This window comes from Anabrus simplex, chromosome X (assembly GCF_040414725.1).
Source record: "Anabrus simplex isolate iqAnaSimp1 chromosome X, ASM4041472v1, whole genome shotgun sequence".
NCBI lineage: Eukaryota > Metazoa > Arthropoda > Insecta > Orthoptera > Tettigoniidae > Anabrus > Anabrus simplex.
In genome coordinates this window covers 101,816,902-101,839,700 of record NC_090279.1, presented here as the reverse complement: position 1 = coordinate 101,839,700, position 22,799 = coordinate 101,816,902, and the positions used below count along the sequence as shown (strand labels likewise).

The 22,799-nt window shown below is 39.9% G+C and overlaps 1 protein-coding gene across 15 annotated transcripts in view; it reads left to right on the top strand.

The window, feature by feature from the left end:
• LOC136886858 (zinc finger protein 41 homolog) overlaps positions 1 to 22,799 on the top strand; it is a 348,826-nt gene that overhangs the window by 50,187 nt on the left and 275,840 nt on the right. For 6 of the 15 annotated variants that reach the window (XM_067159711.2, XM_067159715.2, XM_067159713.2 and 3 more), the window contains one exon: positions 4,079 to 4,199. The exons of the other annotated variants lie outside the window; for them this stretch is intronic. Coding sequence is in view for 5 of the 6 variants with exons in the window: in XM_067159715.2 (XP_067015816.2) it covers positions 4,079 to 4,199 (121 nt within the window). In the remaining variant the exon portion in view is untranslated. The remainder of the gene's footprint in view (positions 1 to 4,078; positions 4,200 to 22,799) is intronic. 15 annotated transcript variants of the gene reach the window in all.

Sequence of the window (22,799 nt, the reverse complement as noted above, 5' to 3'; positions counted from 1 at the left end):
AAAATAGGGCAGTGGTTTCTCAAAAGGTTGCGCTCCTAGATATCCAGTACAAGGGATTATAAAGGTGGTTGATGTGACGAAATACGCCAGTAAACTGCAGGAAGATATTCCTATGGCTTGGAAAGAGTGTATACAAGCAGTATAGTAATATAATGCATATGCAATATATAACTATACAAGTGTTGAACAACTGTATAAGACCGTTCAAATATTAAATGAAAGAATGTTATGCTTTTATTGATGTAGCTAATTTCCTGTTGTCCTCATGCCCTGAAAAAAGAAAAAAAAAGTATGTCACTACGTAGATTTAATCTAGAATCTGTCTTTAAACCCCCAGTTTGTCACCTACCTCCCCATGTTTCCACTGTGATGGTTATCTTGTAGGCTGAGAAGGACCATTCAGCATTGCAGGAAGTCACTTAAAAGATATTAGAAGGTAAAAACTTGTTGAGTTCTTTTTTTGGGTTGAATTGTGTTGTTTTCTGTACATTCCATACGGTTTGCCGATGCTTTGAATACATTGCATTATTCATTGTCAAGACGACTGACCATACTGACCAGAATACTGTAAACTGTACGGAATGTACAGAAAATAACAACACTATTCAAGCCGGAAGAAGAACTAAATAATTCTACACGCTGTGGAAGCTTCACTTCTAAGATAAAACTTGCTGGGATGAAGGTGTTCTTGTTAGAAATGAACTTGCAAACACACAGAAAACTTGAATGACCTGGATTTCATTTCAAGACGGCATGGAGTCCTGCCATGTTACTTCTCCACAGTTGTCATGGATTCTTGAAGTGGAAGGTCAGTGCTCTCTGCAATCCAAGTAAAATTGCTTTGAATGTATGCAATATTGCTGACTACACTCTGTTCACTGAATGCACCATGAGAACCGCATACTGATGCTTCTGACTCAGGAAGAAATGAATCTTAACAGCTTGGAAACTAGCAACTTGAAGCCAAGTACAATATCATGTTAAGATACGCTCAGGTGGCAACTGTCAGTGGGGCTTTCATAAATACTTTTGAGAGAGAGAGAGAAAGAGAGAGAATCCACAAGGGAAAGCTGCCCTAGAACAAGGGGTACGGTACGGTAACAGCATCAAATAGACAATAATTTTCGCACTATTTATCTTAGGATAAAATGAGCTTATATATATAAATTTAATTTTGAATTTCCCCTGTTGTAGCCCTACAGCTATCCCCGATCAGGGAAACTTTATTTTTCTTTACACATACCGTGCAAATGATGATTTACCATTGCCAATGAATCTCGTAAAACATCTAAACAAACATCTTTTAGATACGAAATGGGAATACCAAAACGATGAAAGAAATTCATTGAAAATTTTGTGACATATCGTCACGCACCGAAGAGTAACCCAATCACTTCCCAGCAACTGGCGGGTATGTGATACTTTTCTTCAAAGTACTTAAAACAGGGTTCGTAGTGTCTCTTCTTTTCAGAATCAACTTCTTTGACTCTCAAATGTTATTGTTGGAACAATAACAATGCCGATGTTTCTCTTCCTGTCAATCGCGACAATGTCTGCACATTTACTGGATCCATCACTAGAGATACAGTGCACTTCTTCAAAGACTTCAAATCTGCCAGATTTTTTGAGAAGTTCTGCAATACTGCTCCTGACCCTATGGTGCCCGTTATTTCTCCAGAGTTCCCCTTTTCAGCAGAAACCAAGAACATAAGGGAGGGTTTCTATCTCGTTGCAGTGACGGCAACGGTTTTCTTGGTTTCTACCGGGAACGCTTCAGACTGCTATCACATTGCAGTTCATTTTAATAGCATTAGTCCATTGGGAAGTTGAAAGTCCTTTGTGTTGTATTGTGTTCGATTGTGTCCATGGGCATCATCATCATCAGATTGTGTCCATTCTGAAAAATGCGAGACACCTTTTCCTCGGTGTGGTAGTTTTTTCCATGTTTCAATCTGCTGATCTAAGTCAAGGCTTTTCAGACTACCTTTTATTTCTTGTTGAAAATTTCTTGTTTGTACCAGAAGTGGGTCAACAACAGAGTCCAGTTTGTTACAGATGTTAATGTGTTGAACGAAAGCTTCCCATGATGCTCTCATAATGCCCAATCCACAAACTTTTGTTGAGCTGTAGAGCATACAATCTGGATGATCCATTGGTAAACCAATTATTTCCTTTACTGTACTTCTCATTAATTTATCGACGTCATCTGAAAACCCGCATCTGAGTTTCGATAAGGGTGCACACTGTAAAGGATAAATCAAACTCGGCCAAATGTATTGATTTATAATGTTAATTTTCTGATCTGGTTTAAGAAAAGTTGAGTTCACAAGTCTCAATAAATTATCGCTTAGTTTAGTTGTAATGTTCCTTTCATCTAATATTATTTCGTTGTTGTATGTAACACCGAAATATTTAAGGTTTTCCTGCTTATCAATAGATGACACCTGAAGTCCACTGATAGTCCTGATAACAATGTTTATCAATTGCCCATTCTCAATAACTATAGCTTTTGATTTAGAAGTATTCAGTGTGAGCCATTGGCTTGCTGTGTCAATCATAAGCACTGCTGATTTTTTATCTTTAGATATTAATGCAATATCATCAGCAAAATCTAGCGCTGCCACCTTTTCGATATCTTGCACAAGATTGTAGCTGAATTGAGAAGAATGTTCTAAGTCGTTTAACTCCCTTAATATGAAATCAATTGCCAAATCAAACAGAAGAGGTGATAGAGGCGATCCTTGAGTTACTCCCCTATGAACTTGAATTTCCTTAGTTCGAGTGATGGTGTCTATTTCCACATGAATCGAATTATTCCTGAAAAGAGATATTATTAGCTTCTTGGGAACAGATGTCGAATTTAGTGCATATTCCAAATTATTATGACCAATATTATCAAACACTTTGGATACGTCTAAAAAAATTATGCAACAATTCTTTTTTCGCGCCTTGAAGACAACTGCTGACCAAAGATGAATTTATGAATGTACCTGGTGTAGACACAAAACCTCTATGCTGGGTTGACAAGTCAATGAAAGGTCTAATTTTTCTTTCCAGACTTCTTTCAATGATCCTTCTTAAAATAGAATAAATTGTTATTGGACGCCAGTTACTAAGTACGTTTGGATCTCCTGATTTAAATAACAGGATAGCACGACCTCTTCTAAAACTTCGCGGAACATAATCCCAGGTTATCATTATATTTGCTATAATACTGATGATTTTTGAACATTCAATTTCCTTTATGACTTTAAGAAATACTCGGTCAGGGCCAGGAGCAGTATCAACATTTATTCCCTTCATAGCTTGTTGAATCTCCTCATCTGTCATGGAACAGTCATATTCATTATCCTCATCATCAGAAGAAGTGTAGTTACTTAGAACATCAGGATTTTCTGTGCCTATGGAATTTGAATAGAAGTCATATACTTCCGAAGCAGGAAGTGTACATTGTTTACCTTCAGTATTTATCATAATATTTTGAACAACCTTCTTTCTTCTATAATAGTAATAATGTTGAATCAGATCATATTTATACTGATTTCGTTTCTTATCCCTAAACCGTTTATCACGGTGCTGAGGATTGCTACAAGTAGAATATTTTGAAAGTTCACGTTTAATTTGCCCAGCATTTCGAGCTCTTGAAATATTTTACTGATGGATGTTCAGGACCTTTGCATTTAGATGTTGTCCTACGCAAAAATTCAGTGAACTTCTCTGTTACACTGTCAAATTTTTTTCGTCTTTAACTCCATTTTTAATTTCTAAGAACTGTTGTTCCCAAAACATCAAATTATCATCATCGGAATTCGCATCCGAATTATAAATTTTGACAGGACGGGGTATCAGATCATCCTGTACCCCATATCGCTGGGTAATATTTATGTTTGTAAAATTGCTTTTCACTTATTCAGTGACACGTAATAAATTAGGTAAACATGTGAAATGAACAGTATTAGGTTAAAAAACTTGCAGTGTTTCCCTACTGTAGGCCGCAGCATCTGAATACAAAACAAGTACTTCATCTGCTTGTATGCCTTCAACCCGTCATTAAGAAATTGTGGTTTGTCTGTTCCAGGATTCTCGAACAGATCAGACCTGACTTGCAGGGGGCTTCTGGATCCAGTTTCACAACAAGGCTGTCTATGTAGCATCCCAAGTCTACTGCGATCACTTCGAATAGATACCAGTATATCCTGGTAACCCTCATTCAGATAATTCTTTCAAAGTGTAGACTCGTGTAGCGGCACCTGCTTGACGGTTTCATAAATGCCGGTAAATCTTTTTCCCCATGCTGCTTTAGTCGCTTTTAGGTCTTCTGCGTTATCGATTTTTTCCCTCCATAGTCTGGAAATTTTTCTCCACTTCATCTTTATACTTGTCCAGGCCTTGTAAAATACCTGTCTGCACCTTAGCTAGTCTTTCACTGAATTCATTAGACATAGCCGACTTTAAATGATCGATACCAGCTTGAATTTCCCGTTTGAGACTTGAGAATTTCTGCTGAACAGATACCAGTTCGCTTTGGACTGACGCTAGTTTCCCATTAAATAACTTCACATCCATGTGTAATTTTTCGATATTTTTGTCCGGTTTACTCTCACTAAGTTCACGTTTCAATTGATTATAATTCTCACTAAGTTCACGTTTTAGTTTATCATTATTTTCACTAAATTCCTGTTTCAAGTCCTGTTTTAATTGATTATTATTCTCACTAAGTTCCTGTTTTAACTGACTATTATTTTCATTTATTTTAAGTTCTAGTTTAGTTTCGTTTTCACTAAGTTCCTGTTTTAAATTGTCCTGAGTGTCCTTAAGTTTTTGCTTCAGGCTGTCTTTCAGATTAGCCATAGCGCCCTCCAAAAATCTACGCAAGTCCTCCATGGTTAAAAATACTTTAAATGGCAGTTCAGACAATGGAGAAGATAGAGATCGATGGCATAAATCAAAATCCAGTTCTTGTGAGCTTGCATCCGGGAGATAGTAGGTTCGAATCCCACTATCGGCAGCCCTGAAAATGGTTTTCCGTGGTTTCCCATTTTCACACCAGGCAAATGCTGGGGCTGTACCTTAATTAAGGCCACGGCCGCTTCCTTCCAACTCCTAGGCCTTTCCTCTCCCATCGTCGCCGTAAGACCTATCTGTGTCGGTGCGACGTAATGCCCCTAACAAAAAAAAAAAAAAAATCCAGTTCAACAAACAGGTGTGGATGGAATTCACAACCTTAGGAGAAAATTTATATTACATCAAACTAATATTCGACAACCGAGATCAAAATTTTTTGGAAAATCAACCCGCTTGAAAAAAAAATTTCCTATCCTTTCACAAGATTTTGTCTGTACATTACAACATGGCCCTTCCTAAACTTTTACGTGAGTGCCACAAAAATTTGGGCAAATAAATGTTAGAAAATTAACCTGAAAAATTTAAATCTGGCTACTCAGCCGGTGAACGAGAGTCTCAGTCGCAGACTGTTCGTTTTCTGGCTATGCAAAATTTTTGAGGGCAGGGTTAGCTTAAGGACTAGCGACAATAAAAAAAAATAAACACTAAAATAAGGTTTTAACATTTATTAAAACTAGCACTCTCCACAAAAACTCACATTTTAACAAAATCTTGTATTATATTTTTGGTTTCTTCTCAGCCGGTTTATTTGAAAATTCGGAATCTCTTCCCCAAAAATCAACGGATATAAATATCTGTAATTATATAGATAAATATTAGCCTACATTGACTGAAATAAATTAATAATAAATTAAATTTTATGAGACGGCCTTCTCTGATTAAATCAGATTATTTTAAAAATTAAATAAATATTTCTTCGATTCAATAATCTTTCTCTCATTAATGAAAAATATCAAAATAAAATTCTCCTGTCAAAATTCTTTTCACAATATTTTTTTCAAATCTTAAATTCATTAATCAGAATATTTTTACAATTATCATCTGAAGATTCTTCCTAAAATTTACATTAACTGGATGCAGTGTCTTTCATTAATATCACCTACGTTGAAAATTCTTAGCAATGTAAGGGTTACAATAATTAACTTCGTGAGTTCCATCCACGGCTTTGCTTATTCACTTTTTTCTGATATATCAAGCCCTATTCTATCTTATTTTGAAATAAAATTCACTAAAGATTCACATCTCCGTAAGATATAATCGACACAAAATCATGAAAAATCGATCAGAACACGCGTAGAGGGTAAGAGATCAAGTCAAATGTCGTCAAGGAAAATATCACAATTCACAAAATATTGGTAAATCAGACACACCACACTCACACTAGGGTACACGGGAATATTATATAATATTTACAACGAATACTAGTCCTTGATTATTATTTTTAAATTTTAATCTAAATCATGTAAGATTTCAGATGACGGTATCGACTAAAGAAATACCATTGCGACGAATTGGAATGTGATGATGTCAGAATTATCACTTCAATAATGAAACTAAATTCAACAACGATGTTCAAGAAATGTTAGAGATATAATTCACCCGAAAATATACAGAACGCACTTATCGCCGGTTAAAATAAATATTCGCGTCTATGGTACATGAGTTGCGACATTATTATTCTCCTAATATCATGACTATCAATTAACACGTGCTCCTGTAGAAGAAATTATGTTCAGCAACATATTCTCTTCTCCTTAGGCTCAACTAATGGATCCGTAAATCAAATACCTAGTAATTGATCCATTCCTAATTCCACAAATATTACAAGTATAACAACTGTAACAGATACAGTAAACTCAACAATGCAATAAACGCAGAAAACGTAGTTAATGATCCGTCAGGATTCGGCCGTATTCCAGGCTCACATCTGCTTAATTAGAGCACACATTAATGTCATATAAGAGCAAACAATATTTACACTCATGACCTTATCTTTTAACACAAGGTGAAGTTAAATTATTATTATTATTATTATTATTATTATTATTATTATTATTATTATTATTATTATTATTATTATTAACCGTGCGTGGTCACATATCCGCGTATGCTAAAACTTGATAAAATTGTCTGATGACTCTAACACGTTCGAAATCCGTCCAAATATCGCAATATCGTTGAGGAAAATTTGACGTAAAGAAACGTACTAATATTCTGTCCCACATGACTAAATAAATTATTATTTAATTTCAAATTAATTCCTAATTATTGGAGAGGTCTATTATTTTTAATATACTCCTGTACTACTGAATTGGGACAGCAAGAATACATTTCGAAGACATCCACACTGCACTGACTATCTAATAGAGTCCAATACACACTCACACACAATATCAAACTACCTCGCACCAAGGAAAGAAGAAATGAAATATCTAACTACTGCAACACTAACAGAAATCTATGCAAATGAATAAGGAAGAGTAATGTCTACATTGTATGTACACAGATTTACAGATTTAATTTTAATTAATATTGTACTTAAGTGAATGTTGAAGCTGGATTTTGACCGATGACCTTAGACATGGGACGGGTCACCCACCATCGAACTCCGTGCCCTCCATGTCCGAAGTCGCCTCGCATTTAAGAACATCATAGCAGCTGCGAGGACGAACATGGAATAACAATGGACTTCCTTCAGCTGGTATGCTGGCATCTTGAAATTATCTCGAGCTCCACAGAGTCTTCCTCTTCTGTTTCCCGGAATAGAATAAGCTGAAACTAACAAACAAGTCTTGTCCAGAACACACACGCGATGAGAAATGATATGAATTAATACGTATCTTCTCCAATGGTCTTCTAAATTTGTAGATCAAATTTTTATTATAATCTGAACTACCAAATAATCGAATCCAGGGAGGTCTGTTAATTTAGTGTCGGCAGATTTTCCAAGTAGCTGCAAGTCATAAGAAGCAATCAGAATTAGACGCAGGCTAAGACGAGGATGAACAATAGAATGAGCAGTTCCTTTGGGAAACACCACATTATAATTGTCTTGAGACGAGGGTGTGTTGCCGTAATCGTCTCTGATTGGTCCATACCTTGCACTCGAGTGGGTGTTATAATTTTATTAGTGGTACAGTTAGACGTAGGACAGCCTTGACATTATCGATCGACTGGGTTTGGAAATCTCCCCCGCCGGTCACGTGGCATACAGCTGGCTATCAGGCGTATAAAAAAAAATTCCAACTCTCCTCTCTCACCTTGGAAATTCCGGTTCCGAGCTGCTCGCCTCACAGTGATGCTGAACTGGGAAAATTTACACCCTGGCTGATGAACTAATATTTTAACACACTGAGATATAAAATATTCCTTTTTTTACCAATTTTGAAGGGTACAGTATGCAGTAACACAACATAAAGTTTATTTGCTTCAATAGTTTTATACAGTATTTACAAGAAATATAATGAAACTTGTCTTGAAGCTTGATTGATTGCACGCAGTTAATGCTGTTATTAAATGCTAGACTGAAAGTCTGTGCACAAATATATATTTACAAAGAGAGAGTCCTATATACATACACACCTATCTTGAGGAGATAGTCTATTCCACTGGGAAATGTCCTTGGATAGTCGAAAACTATCTGTTGTGGGATAACAAGTGTAACTTGTAGAGAGAGTCGCGTTAGTATAATGCTAGTATTGGACTTAGGCTTGCAAGGAACTTGCATCAATATCTTAATTCGCAGAATGCTAAGATAGTCGTCGGAGCACTAGTGAGGACTTGGGAGCGTAGCAGAATGCTTGACTCGGGGCTCGACATGGCTACGGGAATTAGGGAAGATGAGCCAATGTCCGGAGGTGAGACCTCACAACCAGCAATCTGTCCACCTGTTCAAGACACATTTTTAAGAGGAAAGCCTCCATGTTTGACTTGCGGTGTGGGCTGGCCGTTGGACACTGGGGTAGTCCTCGGTAAGGCGAGGAAGATCGCTCTTTATATAGCGCTGGCTGACGTCACAGACAAGCATGCCAGGCGCAGTGCAGTCCTCTCGTAGGCTCTGGAAACATCGGTGATGTGGCGGATTGCGGAACTTGTAGGCGCGAAGCTGAGCGCGGAGGACACACACAACACCCTCCCCTCCTAATTACGCCGGTATGACGCGATGTGGCGACGGCGCTGGCGGCAGCAGTGATGCTGGGCTGGAGAGTTAGCCGTGTCTGTTATGTTGTCCGCAGCCTGGGCTGGGTGAAGGAGCGTAGAATCGTCCTGAAAAGAACCCATGTTGATTAAATGGTCCAGAGTTCATTCGGCAATAGATTTGTTAGGTGTTACAAGAGAATCAACAGAAGGAGATGGACGATAGCGGAGGCGGATCTGGTCCTGGTGGCGGCAGATGTGTTTCTCTGCGGTCTGGATGTCGTAGAGACGATGGCCCAAGTTACGGTATCCAGGGAGGATTGGATTTGAAAGTCCGGACATAGACTTTGTTATGAACGTTGAACTTCGGTTGCGAGCGCTGCGGCTGGGCGGAAGAGGCTGCAACAAAGAAAGCAAAGTGCGATGAGGGCATCCATGAAGCTTGTGGGCAGGAGTGAGGTTGTCAGAACCAGGCATAGTCCTATATTGTCCTAGGAGTTGTAATAATGATTGATCTTTACTTAAACCTGAAGATACAGCTTTCTTCATGCTTTTCTTGAATGTTTGTACAAAACGTTGTGCTTCAGCATTAGACTGTGGGTGAAAAGGCAGTGCCAGAATATGCCGAATGCCATTATGAGTACAGAAGTTCTGGAAGTGAGTGGCAGTAAATTGGGAACCATTGTCGGAAATGAGCACTTGAGGTATACCTTCAGTAGTGAAAATCTTCTGAAGTGCGCAAATGGTAGCTTCTGTAGTAGTAGAATGCATTTCTGCGACGTAAGGAAAGTTGGATAGAGAATCTATCACTATGAGCCACATAGAGTTGAGAAAAAGTCCAGCGAAGTCTATGTATACTCGTTCCCATGGAGAAGTAGCAGGAGGCCATGGAGCTAGGTCCGATGACGGTGCGTTCTGATGTATCTGACATGGGTCACAGTGGCGGATGAGTCGCTCTATGTCGGTGTCAATACCGGGTCAATAGCAGTGTTGATGGGCGAGTTGCTTGGTGCGTGATATTCCCCAATGACCTTCATGTAATAAGTCGAGAACTTGTCTGCGTAGACTAAGTGGGATAACCATTCGAAAGAGGGTGCCTGTTTCCAATATTATTACTCCGGCTCGAGTCGTGAGACGATGCTGTAGACGATGATAGGTGCAAGGCTGGTAGGGAGCTTGGTTTGAAGAGGCCAACCGTTGCGGATATAAGTGCGTACTGTACTATCCTTATCAGTCGCTTTGGCGATGCAAGTAGCATCAATGGGAAAACTGGAGACTGTGTCTTCAAGTTCTATGTCTAACTGAAGACATGCAGATTCTTGAGAATCGAAAGTAGTATCAGGACCTACAGGTAAGCAAGAGAGAGCATCAGCATTACAGTGCTGGGATGTGCTATGATAGACAATCTGATAGGAGTAGTCAGACAGATATATGGACCATCTTTGAAGTTTCCTTAGAGAATGTTCAGGGATCTTATTACCAGGGTGGAATAAGTGAACAAGAGGCTTGTGATCAGTAATGATGAGGAGATGGTTGCCATAGAGATACTCGTTGAAATGGCGAATACCAAATATAATAGCTAAAGCTTCTTTCTCGATTTGAGAGTAGTGACGTTGATGCTCGTTGAGTGTCTTCGAAGCGAAGGCTATAGGACGTTCTTGTCCGTGACAATCCTTCTGGGAGAGAACGGTGCTGAGTCCATAATCAGACGCGTCCGTGGCGAGAGTGAGGAGCTTACCGGGCTGAAAATGAGTCAGCTTGACAGCATGGACAAGGGCCTTGTTGATAGTCTGCCAGGCATGTTGACATTGCTGAGACCAATGAAATTTAGCACTTCTTGCGTAAGGCATTCAGAGGAGCTGCTACTGAAGCGAAGTGGGGAATGAACTTGCTATAATAGTTCGCTTTGCCTATGAATGATTGGAGCTGCTTAATGTTCTGCGGTGCGGGCATGTTGACCATGGCAGAGACGTTCCGTTCGCTAGTTCAAATGCCATTCTTATCAAGGATATGACCTAGGTAGTGAACTTGAAGTTGAAAGAACGTACATTTAGCGAGATTTGCTCGGAGGCCATTTTCCTTCAATTTGGTGAGGAGTAGGCGCAGATTATGCAGGTGCTCTTGATGATCTTTGCCAGTTACAAGAATGTCATCAAGGTAGTTAGCACAACGGAGAATAGAGGCGGTAAGCTGTGCTAAATAGCGCTGGAAAATCGCAGCGGAGGAAGAGACACCGAAAGGTAGGTGCTGAAGCTGGGGAAGTCCAAGAGGGGTATTCAGCGTGAGACACTGCTTGGATTCTTCGTCTAAAAGTAGCTGCAGGTAGGCTTCTTTGAGATCAACTTTAGAGAAGAACTGTCCACCGGCTAAACGGCGAAATAAGTCCTCAGGACGGGGAATTGGAAAAACGTTGGTTTCAACCTGAGCGTTGATGGTAGAGCGAAAATCACCACAAATGCGAATATTGCCATTAGGTTTCTGAACTACGACGAGTGGAGTAGCACATTTACTGGAATTGACGGGAACTACTATACCGTCTGCTATCCATCTCTGTAACTCTCGAGTAACTTGGTCCTGAGTGCAAGTGGGACTGGACGTGCTTTGAAAAAGCGAGGCTTGGCTCCTGATTTCAGCTGGATATGAGCTGTGTAGTCTTTGGCTGTGCCTAATGTAGAGTCGAAGACTTCTGGAAATTGTTTGAGGAGATCGGTGACATCAGAGGTAGGCTGTAAGGCTGAGACTACATTGACGTCATGACTTTGAAAACCAAATAAGTTAAATAGATCCATGCCCAGAATATTAGATGCAGTGTAGTTATTGACTACAAGCAAGGTAATGACCTTATGAATATCTTTATATCTGGCTGGAATAGCGATTTGTCCCTTAATATCAATTTTCTTCATGTCAAACGTAACAAGTTGGACGTCAGCAGGAGCGAAAGACGGCGATCCCAAGTCGTGATACGTAGCAAGGTTGATGATGGAGACAGGTGATCCAGTATCTAATTAAAAATTAGTAGAGTGATCGGGGAAAGAAATCGGAATGATGATCTTGCTGGAATTTCTAGTAGGAAGAATGAGATTAATCTGATCAACCTCCATGTCTTGTCGTGTCGTCGTACTAGGTTTCTTTGCCGGAAGAGTACTGGCAGGGCGGGACGTACTTTTACAGTCTTGATGTGTCCTACTTTATGACATTGATCACAGGTGGCTTTGAAGAAGCAGCAGTCACAGAGTTCGTGATGCTTAAAACATACTCTGCAGGAAGGCAGGGGCTGAGGAGTTTTCTGAGAAATGCGTGTCTTTGTAGAAGAGCGAGAAGGAACCTGTCGGGCACGCTTGGAAGAGAGCGAGCGGACCTTGCGGTTCGAAGGAGCAGAATGCGTCTTGGCCGTATGAGATACGTGAGAGACTTCATGTTTAGCAGCTATTTCAGCTGCAGTCTTGCTAGTCATCTCATAGACTGTTGTAATACGCTGTACTTCTTCCAAAGAAAGGTTACTACTTTTTACAGCGTCGAAACAAACCTTGTCATGGGGAGTATGGAGAATAACCGTGTCCCGAATAAGTGAATCTGTGTAGGGCGTGCTACAACCATCCTTGGAGCAGATAAATTTACAACTCTTGGCGAGACCTCGTAATTCCGCGATCCATTCAGTGTGAGTCTGGTGCGGCTTCATTATGATTGAAAAAACTTGTAGCGAGCTGCTACGATGTGAGGATCTTTAGCATAATGATCACTGATGCGAGCGAGTAGCTGTGCAAAAGGAACTTCCGATATCTGCGCTTCGGGGCTTAATTTCTGCAGTATTTCGCAGGTAGTGTTTCCTACAGAACTGAGAAAAAGAGCACGTTGGCGCTTCTCGTCCGTGATGGAGTGGCAGATGAAGTGTTGGTGAAGGCTGGCTAAGTACACTGACCATTCTTATTTCTCCTTGTCGAACGTAGAAAATTGAGGAACGGTGGTGGGCTGTGTAGAAGCAGAGAGGGCTTGTATTGCTGTAAGCAATGCTGTCTGCTGTTGCTGCATGAATTGTTGCTGTTGTAAAGCCTGCAATATAGCCACTAATTGCTCTGTACTAGCCATGGTGACAGATGAGAGAGAGAGAGAGAGAGAGAGAGCAACTTTCGAAACAGCGTGTAAGGAGACCAGCTGGGAGCTTGACCTTCAATTGCACGCCTGTGAGTGAGAGAGAAAGAGAGCGGGCGCGCAGCGAAAAAGACGTGGAGAACACGTGCAGGTGTGCGAGCCTTGAAAGTTGACTGGCTGTCCGTAGTTCGAATGGGGCGTACACTGGGAAGAAATGCACTGTACAAATGCGAAATGCTGGCAGAGTGCTAGTGTAGCGAGCTTGTGTCCCGTAGCGATGTTGATGAAATGGCGAAACTACTTGGAATGTGTGCTGTGCGTGACTTGGATCTCGTTGCCAATGTTGTTGGTGATACACACTAATAAAGTTTTCTTCATTGCCAATTTTGTTGAATTGGCGGGGCAGTAGTACTTTTCCTCGTCGCCAATTTTGTTGAAATTGGCGAGACCTACAATGACGTTTTCCTCGTCGCCAATTTTGTTGTGTTGTACACAAGGAACTTGGTATACAGTAACACAACATAAAGTTTATATGCTTCAGTAGTTTTATACAGTATTTACAAGAAATATAATGAAACTTGTCTTGAAGCTTGATTGATTGCACGCAGTTAATGCTGTTATTAAATGCTAGACTGAAAGTCTGTGCACAAATATATATTTACAAAGAGAGAGTCCTATACACATTCACACCTATCTTGAGGAGATAGTCTATTCCACTGGGAAATGTCCTTGGATAGTCGAAAACTATCTGTTGTGGGATAACAAGTGTAACTTGTAGAGAGAGTCGCGTTAGTATAATGCTAGTATTGGACTTAGGCTTGCAAGGAACTTGCATCAATATCTTAATTCGCAGAATGCTAAGATAGTCGTCGGAGCGCTAGTGAGGACTTGGGAGTGTAGCAGAATGCTTGACTTGGGGATCGACGTGGCTACGGGAATCAAGGAAGATGAGACAATGTCCGGAAGGTGAGACTTCTCAACCAGCAATCTGTCCACCTGTTCAAGACACATTTTTAAGAGGAATGCCTCCATGTTTGGCTTGCGGTGTGGGCTGGCCGTTGGACACTGGGGTAGTCCTCGGTAAGGCGAGGAAGATCGCTCCTTATATAGCGCTGGCTGACGTCACATACGAGCATGCCAGGCGCAGTGCAGTCCTCTCGTAGGCTCTGGAAACATCAGTGATGCGGCGGGTTGTGGAGCTTGTAGCCACGGAGCTGAGCGCGGAGGACACACACAACAGTATCTTTTCAAATTTCATCTGAAAAATAATAAAATTGACTTAAATTACAATGTTCCTATATCTTAAATTTCTGCAGCTGGGCTAATTGGCAATGATGCGTAGTATAAACATGCATTTGTTTAATAAAAAAGAAAAAGACTGTTACAAGTGAACTATGTAGGATGAGTGGAATGTAATTTTTTAAAGACTTTATTGGCGAAGTACCATATAATGTTTTATTTATCATGACCTAACCTGTACTGTTATCTGTAGAGCATAAGATAATTTAATGACCTAACCTGTACTGTATAATGTTGTAACATAGGCATTTGTAAATAGTAGAATTCTGTCTATAGTTCCTGGAAAGATCTAGAAAGTTACATAACTTTTGTACTGGGTGTGTTACTTTGTTGGTATGTGTTCTAGAAAGTGTGTTCTGTTTATTCTGGAAAAATACGACTTTCGCGATCGTGCGTATTCTAGAATGTTAGGCAAAGTTCGCAATCGAAAGTAAGATTGTGATTGGTGAGTCTAGGTGGCGATAGGGAATACGTGCACGCTGATTGGTTGCCTCCAAGGCCAGTAATTCCTATATATAGTGAGCGAGGTAGTGTTCGAATAAATTCTGTACCCTGAATTCTGTCGGTCTCGGTTATCTGTCTGTGAGCAGCCTATCTGGATGACATCCCTCCGGTTTTCGGGATGGCACTCTGCTCGGGTAAGCACTCTTGAATTCTGTTCCTGCTAAAATTTCCGTAATGTTCCGATTTGCTTTTCATACAGGAGTCTGCCCTAACCTCACCTAGATTCACCAAATTAGTTACTTATGACGCCTTAGTTTTTCAGCTAGACTTACCTGTTCGTTTCCGAGTCATTCCCGTTTTGTTTCACTAAAATATGTATATTGTAGTTTAATAGTATTTCCTTGGGGTTTGCCTCTGATAGTTTTGTATCACTGTAGGTACGGTACGCTAGATTTTGGATAACCTGTAAATTGCATTGTACTACTGCATTGGTAACTAGATGTACAGTTGATTTTGTAATTTGAATTTACACTGCTACGAACAACCTATGTATATCACTGAACTTATAGCTCATAACTTGGAATGTATATGTAGAATTATCTTGTAAATAATATTTTTAAAACTAAGGATCACGGTGATTCATTTCGGAATCCGCTATCTAAGCCATGTCCATGCCTTTGGTAGGTTCCCAGCCCTTCCATCTTCCCGTTTTGTCGTTCACTAGTTGGCCCTACTGATAGTTACGTACTTGTTTTGTTGAAGATCCGCGCAAAGGCTGGTTACTGTTTTTCCAAGTGTGTAGTGTTATCTTATATTGTGTATATGTTTAAAATTTTTTGGTTTAATTTTTGTCTCTCTTACTTTGTACTTCTGACACGATAAATAAATAAAATATTGTGTATTGTACTCTCAGCTTCCCTTTTTAACTGTGCTTGTGCCTTGTTTAGTGTTACCCCTGTAGTAGAGGTATCATATTGGTAGCAGAGCGTGGTTTCGATCCACGGACCTCTGGGTTATGGGCCCAGCACGCTTCCACCAATATGATACCTCTACTACAGGGGTAACACTAAACAAGGCACAAGCACAGTTAAAAAGGGAAGCTGAGAGTACAATACACAATACAGTAGAGTCTCGATTATCCGACCTAAACGGGACCTGGAGTACGTCGGATCACCGAAAATGTCGGATAATACAGAATAACTTTGAAATTGAACTGATACAAACAGGAAGGCTATACTCTAGTACTAAAACAATGACATGTTTTACGGTACTCTGTATATTGAATTATCAATTCAATTGTACAGTACATGCAGTACTGAACGAAAACATTCCAGATGTCTTACGAAAAGAAACTTTTCTCCACAGATATTAAGCTGCCTAATGCCGTACCGTTTTTGCCACCGATCAAGCCACCCAGCACTGGCAGGAAAATTAGGGTCCCCTTCATTAAACTCCTTCTGGAAATACACAGCCTTTTCCTGCAGAATGGGGCCAGATATTGGCAGGCCCTTTTCCCGGCGTTGAGATAACCAAAGAAATAGTGCTTCACTTACTTTTTTCGTACTCAAATTTTTCATTTTTTCTCTGCTCTGGTAGAGCACCACTTTTCAATTTCTTCCCTCTGTTTTTTCCAGTCTCCCACTGTAACACATCCAACACTATAATCTGAAGCCACATTTTGAAGAATTTCCCCTTTGTCCAGTCTCTTTAATGCACTCAACTTGTCTTCCATAGAAACAATCACTTTCTTCCATTTACTCGCTGTACTCACAGAGGATATGAAAACTAAAACATCCGCACCCAACCAATACTACAATGAACAATGACTAAAGACTCACTGCACCTGTCCTTAAGAAGAAAAAAAACTGTCCTACCGCCAGCGGTCAGGCCAGTGCTTGTCCCATGGTCGCACCCTCCACAGCGGGTGTGCCTGAATTTAGTCTCCACCAAAAGTTCAAATTAAGTCTACCAATGTCGGATAACACGGAATGTCGGATAAGCGAAGGTCGGATGAGCGAGACTCTACTGATAAGATAACACTACACACTTGGAAAAACAGTAACCAGCCTTTGCGCGGATCTTCAACAAAACAAGTACGTAACTATCAGTAGGGCCAACTAGTGAACGACAAAACGGGAAGATGGAAGGGCTGGGAACCTACCAAAGGCATGGACATGGCTTAGATAGCGGATTCCGAAATGAATCACCGTGATCCTTAGTTTTAAAAATATTATTTACAAGATAATTCTACATATACATTCCAAGTTATGAGCTATAAGTTCAGTGATATACATAGGTTGTTCGTAGCAGTGTAAATTCAAATTACAAAATCAACTGTACATCTAGTTACCAATGCAGTAGTACAATGCAATTTACAGGTTATCCAAAATCTAGCGTACCGTACCTACAGTGATACAAAACTATCAGAGGCAAACCCCAAGGAAATACTATTAAACTACAATATACATATTTTAGTGAAACAAAACGGGAATGACTCGGAAACGAACAGGTAAGTCTAGCTGAAAAACTAAGGCGTCATAAGTAACTAATTTGGTGAATCTAGGTGAGGTTAGGGCAGACTCCTGTATGAAAAGCAAATCGGAACATAACGGAAATTTTAGCAGGAACGGAATTCAAGAGTGCTTACCCGAGCAGAGTGCCATCCCGAAAACCGGAGGGATGTCATCCAGATAGGCTGCTCGCAGACAGATAACCGAGACCGACAGAATTCAGGATACAGAATTTATTCGAACACTACCTCGCTCACTATATATAGGAATTACTGGCCTTGGAGGCAACCAATCAGCGTGCACGTATTCCCTATCGCCACCTAGACTCACCAATCACAATCTTACTTTCGATTGCGAACTTTGCCTAACATTCTAGAATACGCACGATCGCGAAAGTCGTATTTTTCCAGAATAAACAGAACACACTTTCTAGAACACATACCAACAAAGTAACACACCCAGTACAAAAGTTATGTAACTTTCTAGATCTTTCCAGGAACTATAGACAGAATTCTACTATTTACAAATGCCTATGTTACAACATTATACAGTACAGGTTAGGTCATTAAATTATCTTATGCTCTACAAATAACAGTACAGGTTAGGTCATGATAAATAAAACATTATATGGTACTTCGCCAATAAAGTCTTAAAAAAATTATATTCCACTCATCCTACATAGTTCACTTGTAACAAGACTATTAGGTGTGATGTTTCTATAAGTAAAACACTTTGAAGTACGAACAAGAGAATATGTCATTTACATGGAAATATGTCTTCAAAAATGTTCAGTTATAATCTGGCAGTTTCCTGTCGAGTTCACTGGATGAAAAAATAATTAAAATAACGTGAAACGATACCTGAGTAGCGTAGAGGAGAGATCCTTCCTATATGCTAGCCTTATTGTTAGGTATATAGAAGAATTAAAACGGAGGCACTATAAATCTCAGATTTGTGAATATTTTATGTTGCTATTCGCCGGCGTTGGTCAGCCAAGTCAGTTGTCATGAAGACTATTTTCTGCTGCCTGCAGTAGATCCTGTGCCATGTGAGTCCATTCGTTGAAAATTAGAAAACCGTGTGATTTGAAATTGTCGTGGCATGCGCCCATTACCTTACTTTTAGTCACAATTTAGCAATATTCCAGATCGGATGCTAGAGCTTATGCCCCCCCAGACTCTTTGCTTGTCCCCCAGCAGAACGGTTACTAACCGGACCTCACCAATCCAGACAACGGTCCCTTCACTGGCCTGGTCTTGTAAAGATAGTCTTTGCAGCCTTGTAAATCACGCTGTGGCATCGTCCATGCTGTGCAATCTTGTATATGTAGCCTCTGTGACATCGTCCTAGCTGCACCACATTGGATCTTCAACCTATGTTTCGCGTAGGCTTAGCGGAAGCCTAATCGAGTTCACTAGAGCCTACACATAGCGCTGGTGAAAGTTACTCACAATTTTTCAAAATTACATTTCAGTTGTAGTCCGCTTCTGCGATGTAGTAGTTAGCGTGATTAACTGAATCTGGTGTGCCGCCTTTACACCTGAAGCGCTAGCAAATTTGCAACAGATCCTACTTCACCCAAGCTATCCTTGCGTATTCAACAATGGAGAACATCGGCTGCACGCTGCTTGTCCTCGAGCAACGTGGCCGGTTGGAATACGCTTGGATAGCAGTCACAGATTGTTTCTAGCCTTGTCAGACAACCAAGTGGGGCACCTCCGTGGGTAGTACGACAGTCTGAAAAAACAACATAAGATTTATTGTGAAGCCTCCACCTTATCAATACATTTGTTTACTAACATTCACACTACCGGTTTCAATCCTTCAAGGGTCATCCTCAGCTGACAATTACAAATATAGTTCTTAAAAAAGCATCACAATGGGAAATATTGTATAGTGGTGACAATTATCCAATTCAACAGACCATCTAAAACAAATGATACAATTAAAATAATAAAATAAGTCCTCTTTTCTTGGATTATAAAAGTATTACGTAGTATAAAAAGATATGTCATTTGCAAACGTTTTTGTTATTTTGATCAGCGTAAAAATTGGAACTTGCAATGAAACTTATAAATTATGATAACCTGAAATAATCCAGGATCTGTACACTGGCCCGAAGGAAAACACAGACCCTTCGATTTATCGGAGGCTCTTCCTGTCCGTTGTTGGCTGGTATCCATGTTCAGTCGTCGTTTACACTGTCGTGTTGCTGACCAGGCACCACCCGCAATTCATAAATTCGTGAGCGAAAATCAATTCGAATCGCGACCTCACAATGCAGGAGTAAAAGTAAATATAAGAAATTTTGGAGTCGGAAATTGAAATAGAACTTCAAGTCATCAAGATAAAATAATTTTATGTGTAAGAAAATGAGATTGGAATATACATTGGGAATTATTAAGGAGATGCAGTTCTGAGCAGAGAAGTCTTTCAGGCATGGTGAAATATTTGAACAAACACAGGATATTTGTCATTTCTTATCACAGTATGTACATGGTCAAAAGGATGACAGGGCATAACTTGAAACGCACGTAGTCCAAGGAAAGTTCCGATGTGCGTCCTTCTGGAACAATTGAGAAAGTTTAGAATTCCCTCAGGGAAGGGATGATGCTAGCCAATGAGAATAAGACAAATCAGAAGTACACAGGGTTCAAAGTTCGGCTGAGCATAGCAACAGCGAAATACGAAATTAACTTAAGGGAGAACACAGAGAGGTGGTCAGTTAGTTCATAGCTCGCAGGCAGAACAGGTAGTTGGGAAGTCAGACTGGAAGTCTGGTGGGGACAGTAAGCTGGTCAGGTCACGAACAGAACTTGGGTAAAGTTCTAAGTCAGAATTACCAGTATTGGTAATAGGTATTCTAGGTATTGTGCCAGGATGTCTAAACACTCAAGTAATAGAGTGTTAGGGTAAAAGGACTCATTAACAGACTTGTTTAACCATTAGCATAAATAGGAAGTCCTTAGAATAAAACGCGACCAGGGAAATATACAGGAATCTTGACAAGTAGCTGGAGCACATATCCTCCATTGCTAGCAAGGACTTGAATTAAAGGGAGAACGATAAAAGAATTTGGCTGTTCATTAATATGAGTGAAGGTCTCTGGAGGAGCCCAATTAATAGTCGCTAACTACACGGAGGAACTGAAGGGTGGTCATCAATTAAGACTCTGAGTATCCTACCTTAACGTTAAGCAGGGACAAGACTGTACGAGATTGGACCAGATAGTTGGGAAGAGTTAACCACGGAATGACAGGTTCCAGTACATCCTGTGAAGTCATTACCTAGGGATCCACCTAGACAGTAACACGAAGTAATAACAGAACTGTATCTCTTGGGAACTAGTGAAGGGAATCGGTGAATCAGCGTGTGCTAAATTGTGAAGTGAAATTCAGGCTTCAAGAAAGAAAACGACGTAGAAGACTTCCTCCGCTCGGAAGTTAAGTATTATCTAGTAATAACTGGACTAACTAGGGAACCAAGAACTTATTAGCTAGACAGGATATTGTGTACACTAGGAAGTTCCCTAACTCAAGATCAATTTAACATCAAGAGTTTATAAATGTATATATTGTACAGTGAATAACTTGGGCACGGCAATTCAATATAGTAATTCTTGGCATTAAGCCACCTTAAATTGTGTTCTTATTATATAATATAGTGCATTCTAGAACCCTTCCCCGCCCCCAGCTTGCCAAATTCTTAGGATATGACAACACGGATGGCTCGAGAAGAGACACGAAAGTGGGCTGTGCGTTCGTTGTCGACACTGATAGGTTTCTTTTTTTGCTCTCCCGGAAACCTGTAATGTGTACATAGCGGAGCTCTATGCCATCTGTGAAGCTCTGCGGTACGCCCTGTACGATGAGCGCTGACACTTTCATCTGTGTACTGATTCCTTTAGCTCACTACAGTCTATTGGTACCCGTTTCCCTCAGCACACTCTGGTGCAGCGGATCCAGGACCTGCTGGCCGGGTGTTTGGATGCTGGTACCAGAATCACGTTTATGTGGCTCCCAAGCCACGTGGGTGTAGAAGGAAATGAGTTAACAGGTAAGGCTGCCAAGGAGGCAGTAACACTGCCCCCGTTACCTTACAAGGTTCCTCAAGTGATATTCGCTCTCAGCTGAGACATCTGGTGGCAGGCCACTCCACTTCTAGATAAGCTGAGAGCGATCAAAGGTACAACGAAGGTATGGCGGACTTCCCTTCGGGCTTCTTGGTGGGATGGTTATGAATTTCATGTTTTTGGTCCGTATTGAACTGAGAATAATATATAAGTAATAATAATAATAACGTAAATGTTTCCACCTTTTCAATACAATATATTCACAAAATTACAAAATTATACGGTACTAGTTTCGACCCATCTAGGGGTCATCATCAGCCGTATTGGAGCAAAGATCATTTGTGGCGAAATCCTATTTTAATTATCTCGTGTCGTCCATCTCGTACCATTAGGGGTCGATGACCTTAGATGTTAGCCCCTTTAAACAACAAGCAACGTCACCATCATCGAAATAAACACTATCTGTACTATTGTATAATTAAATGGCTTCAACATCTCTTTCATAAACCATATTATTAATAAATTCGAACACCGCCCCAAGTCCACATTAACAAACGATAAAACCCAACCCGCTGCATTTTCCACCTTTACTTTCTCTCAAAAAGCTTACAAAATCACCAACATTCTTTAAAAACACAACATGAAAATATCTTTCAGGACCAATAACAGAAATCTTGATTTCTAACTCAATTAATAAATATAATTTTTTTTTCTAAATCTGGAGTATTCAGATTCCAATACAATAACTGTATCTCTTCGTATATCGAACAGACAGGATGGAACTTTATTATTAGATACTTTGAACACATCAACGTCATAAAATACAACAGATTTTCTGCTATAGGATAACATATACAAGACTCTAATCATAATTTCACCAGTGTTGATAAAGACATCAGAATACTTAGTTATTAACAAAGGCCCCCTTCTAAATACTACTGACTATTGTTTTATTCATCTCGACCAATACTTCAACCCCAATGTGAATTTAAATGATGTTTCTGAAGACCTATTATTTTATTTGACTTCATTATCTGCTTTTTCAAAAATGCTAAATTTATAAACCCACATTCAATTTTCCTGACCTTATATAGTTCATACCGACATTTTCCACTTCCTATAATCTATCCTCCTGATCCACCTTAAACTGCTTCACCTCCTCATTTATTTCCGTACTCTTCCCTTTATTTTCATTATTTTTGTACTTCAACTTTTTCTTTCCTTATTACCTTCTTTTTTTCACTCTCCTATTTTAATTAAATTTTCTAACACATCTAATGTTTTAGACCACTCTAACTTTCAAATTTATATTTCGCTCTTCTAAGATCGACTTCATCTTTTAC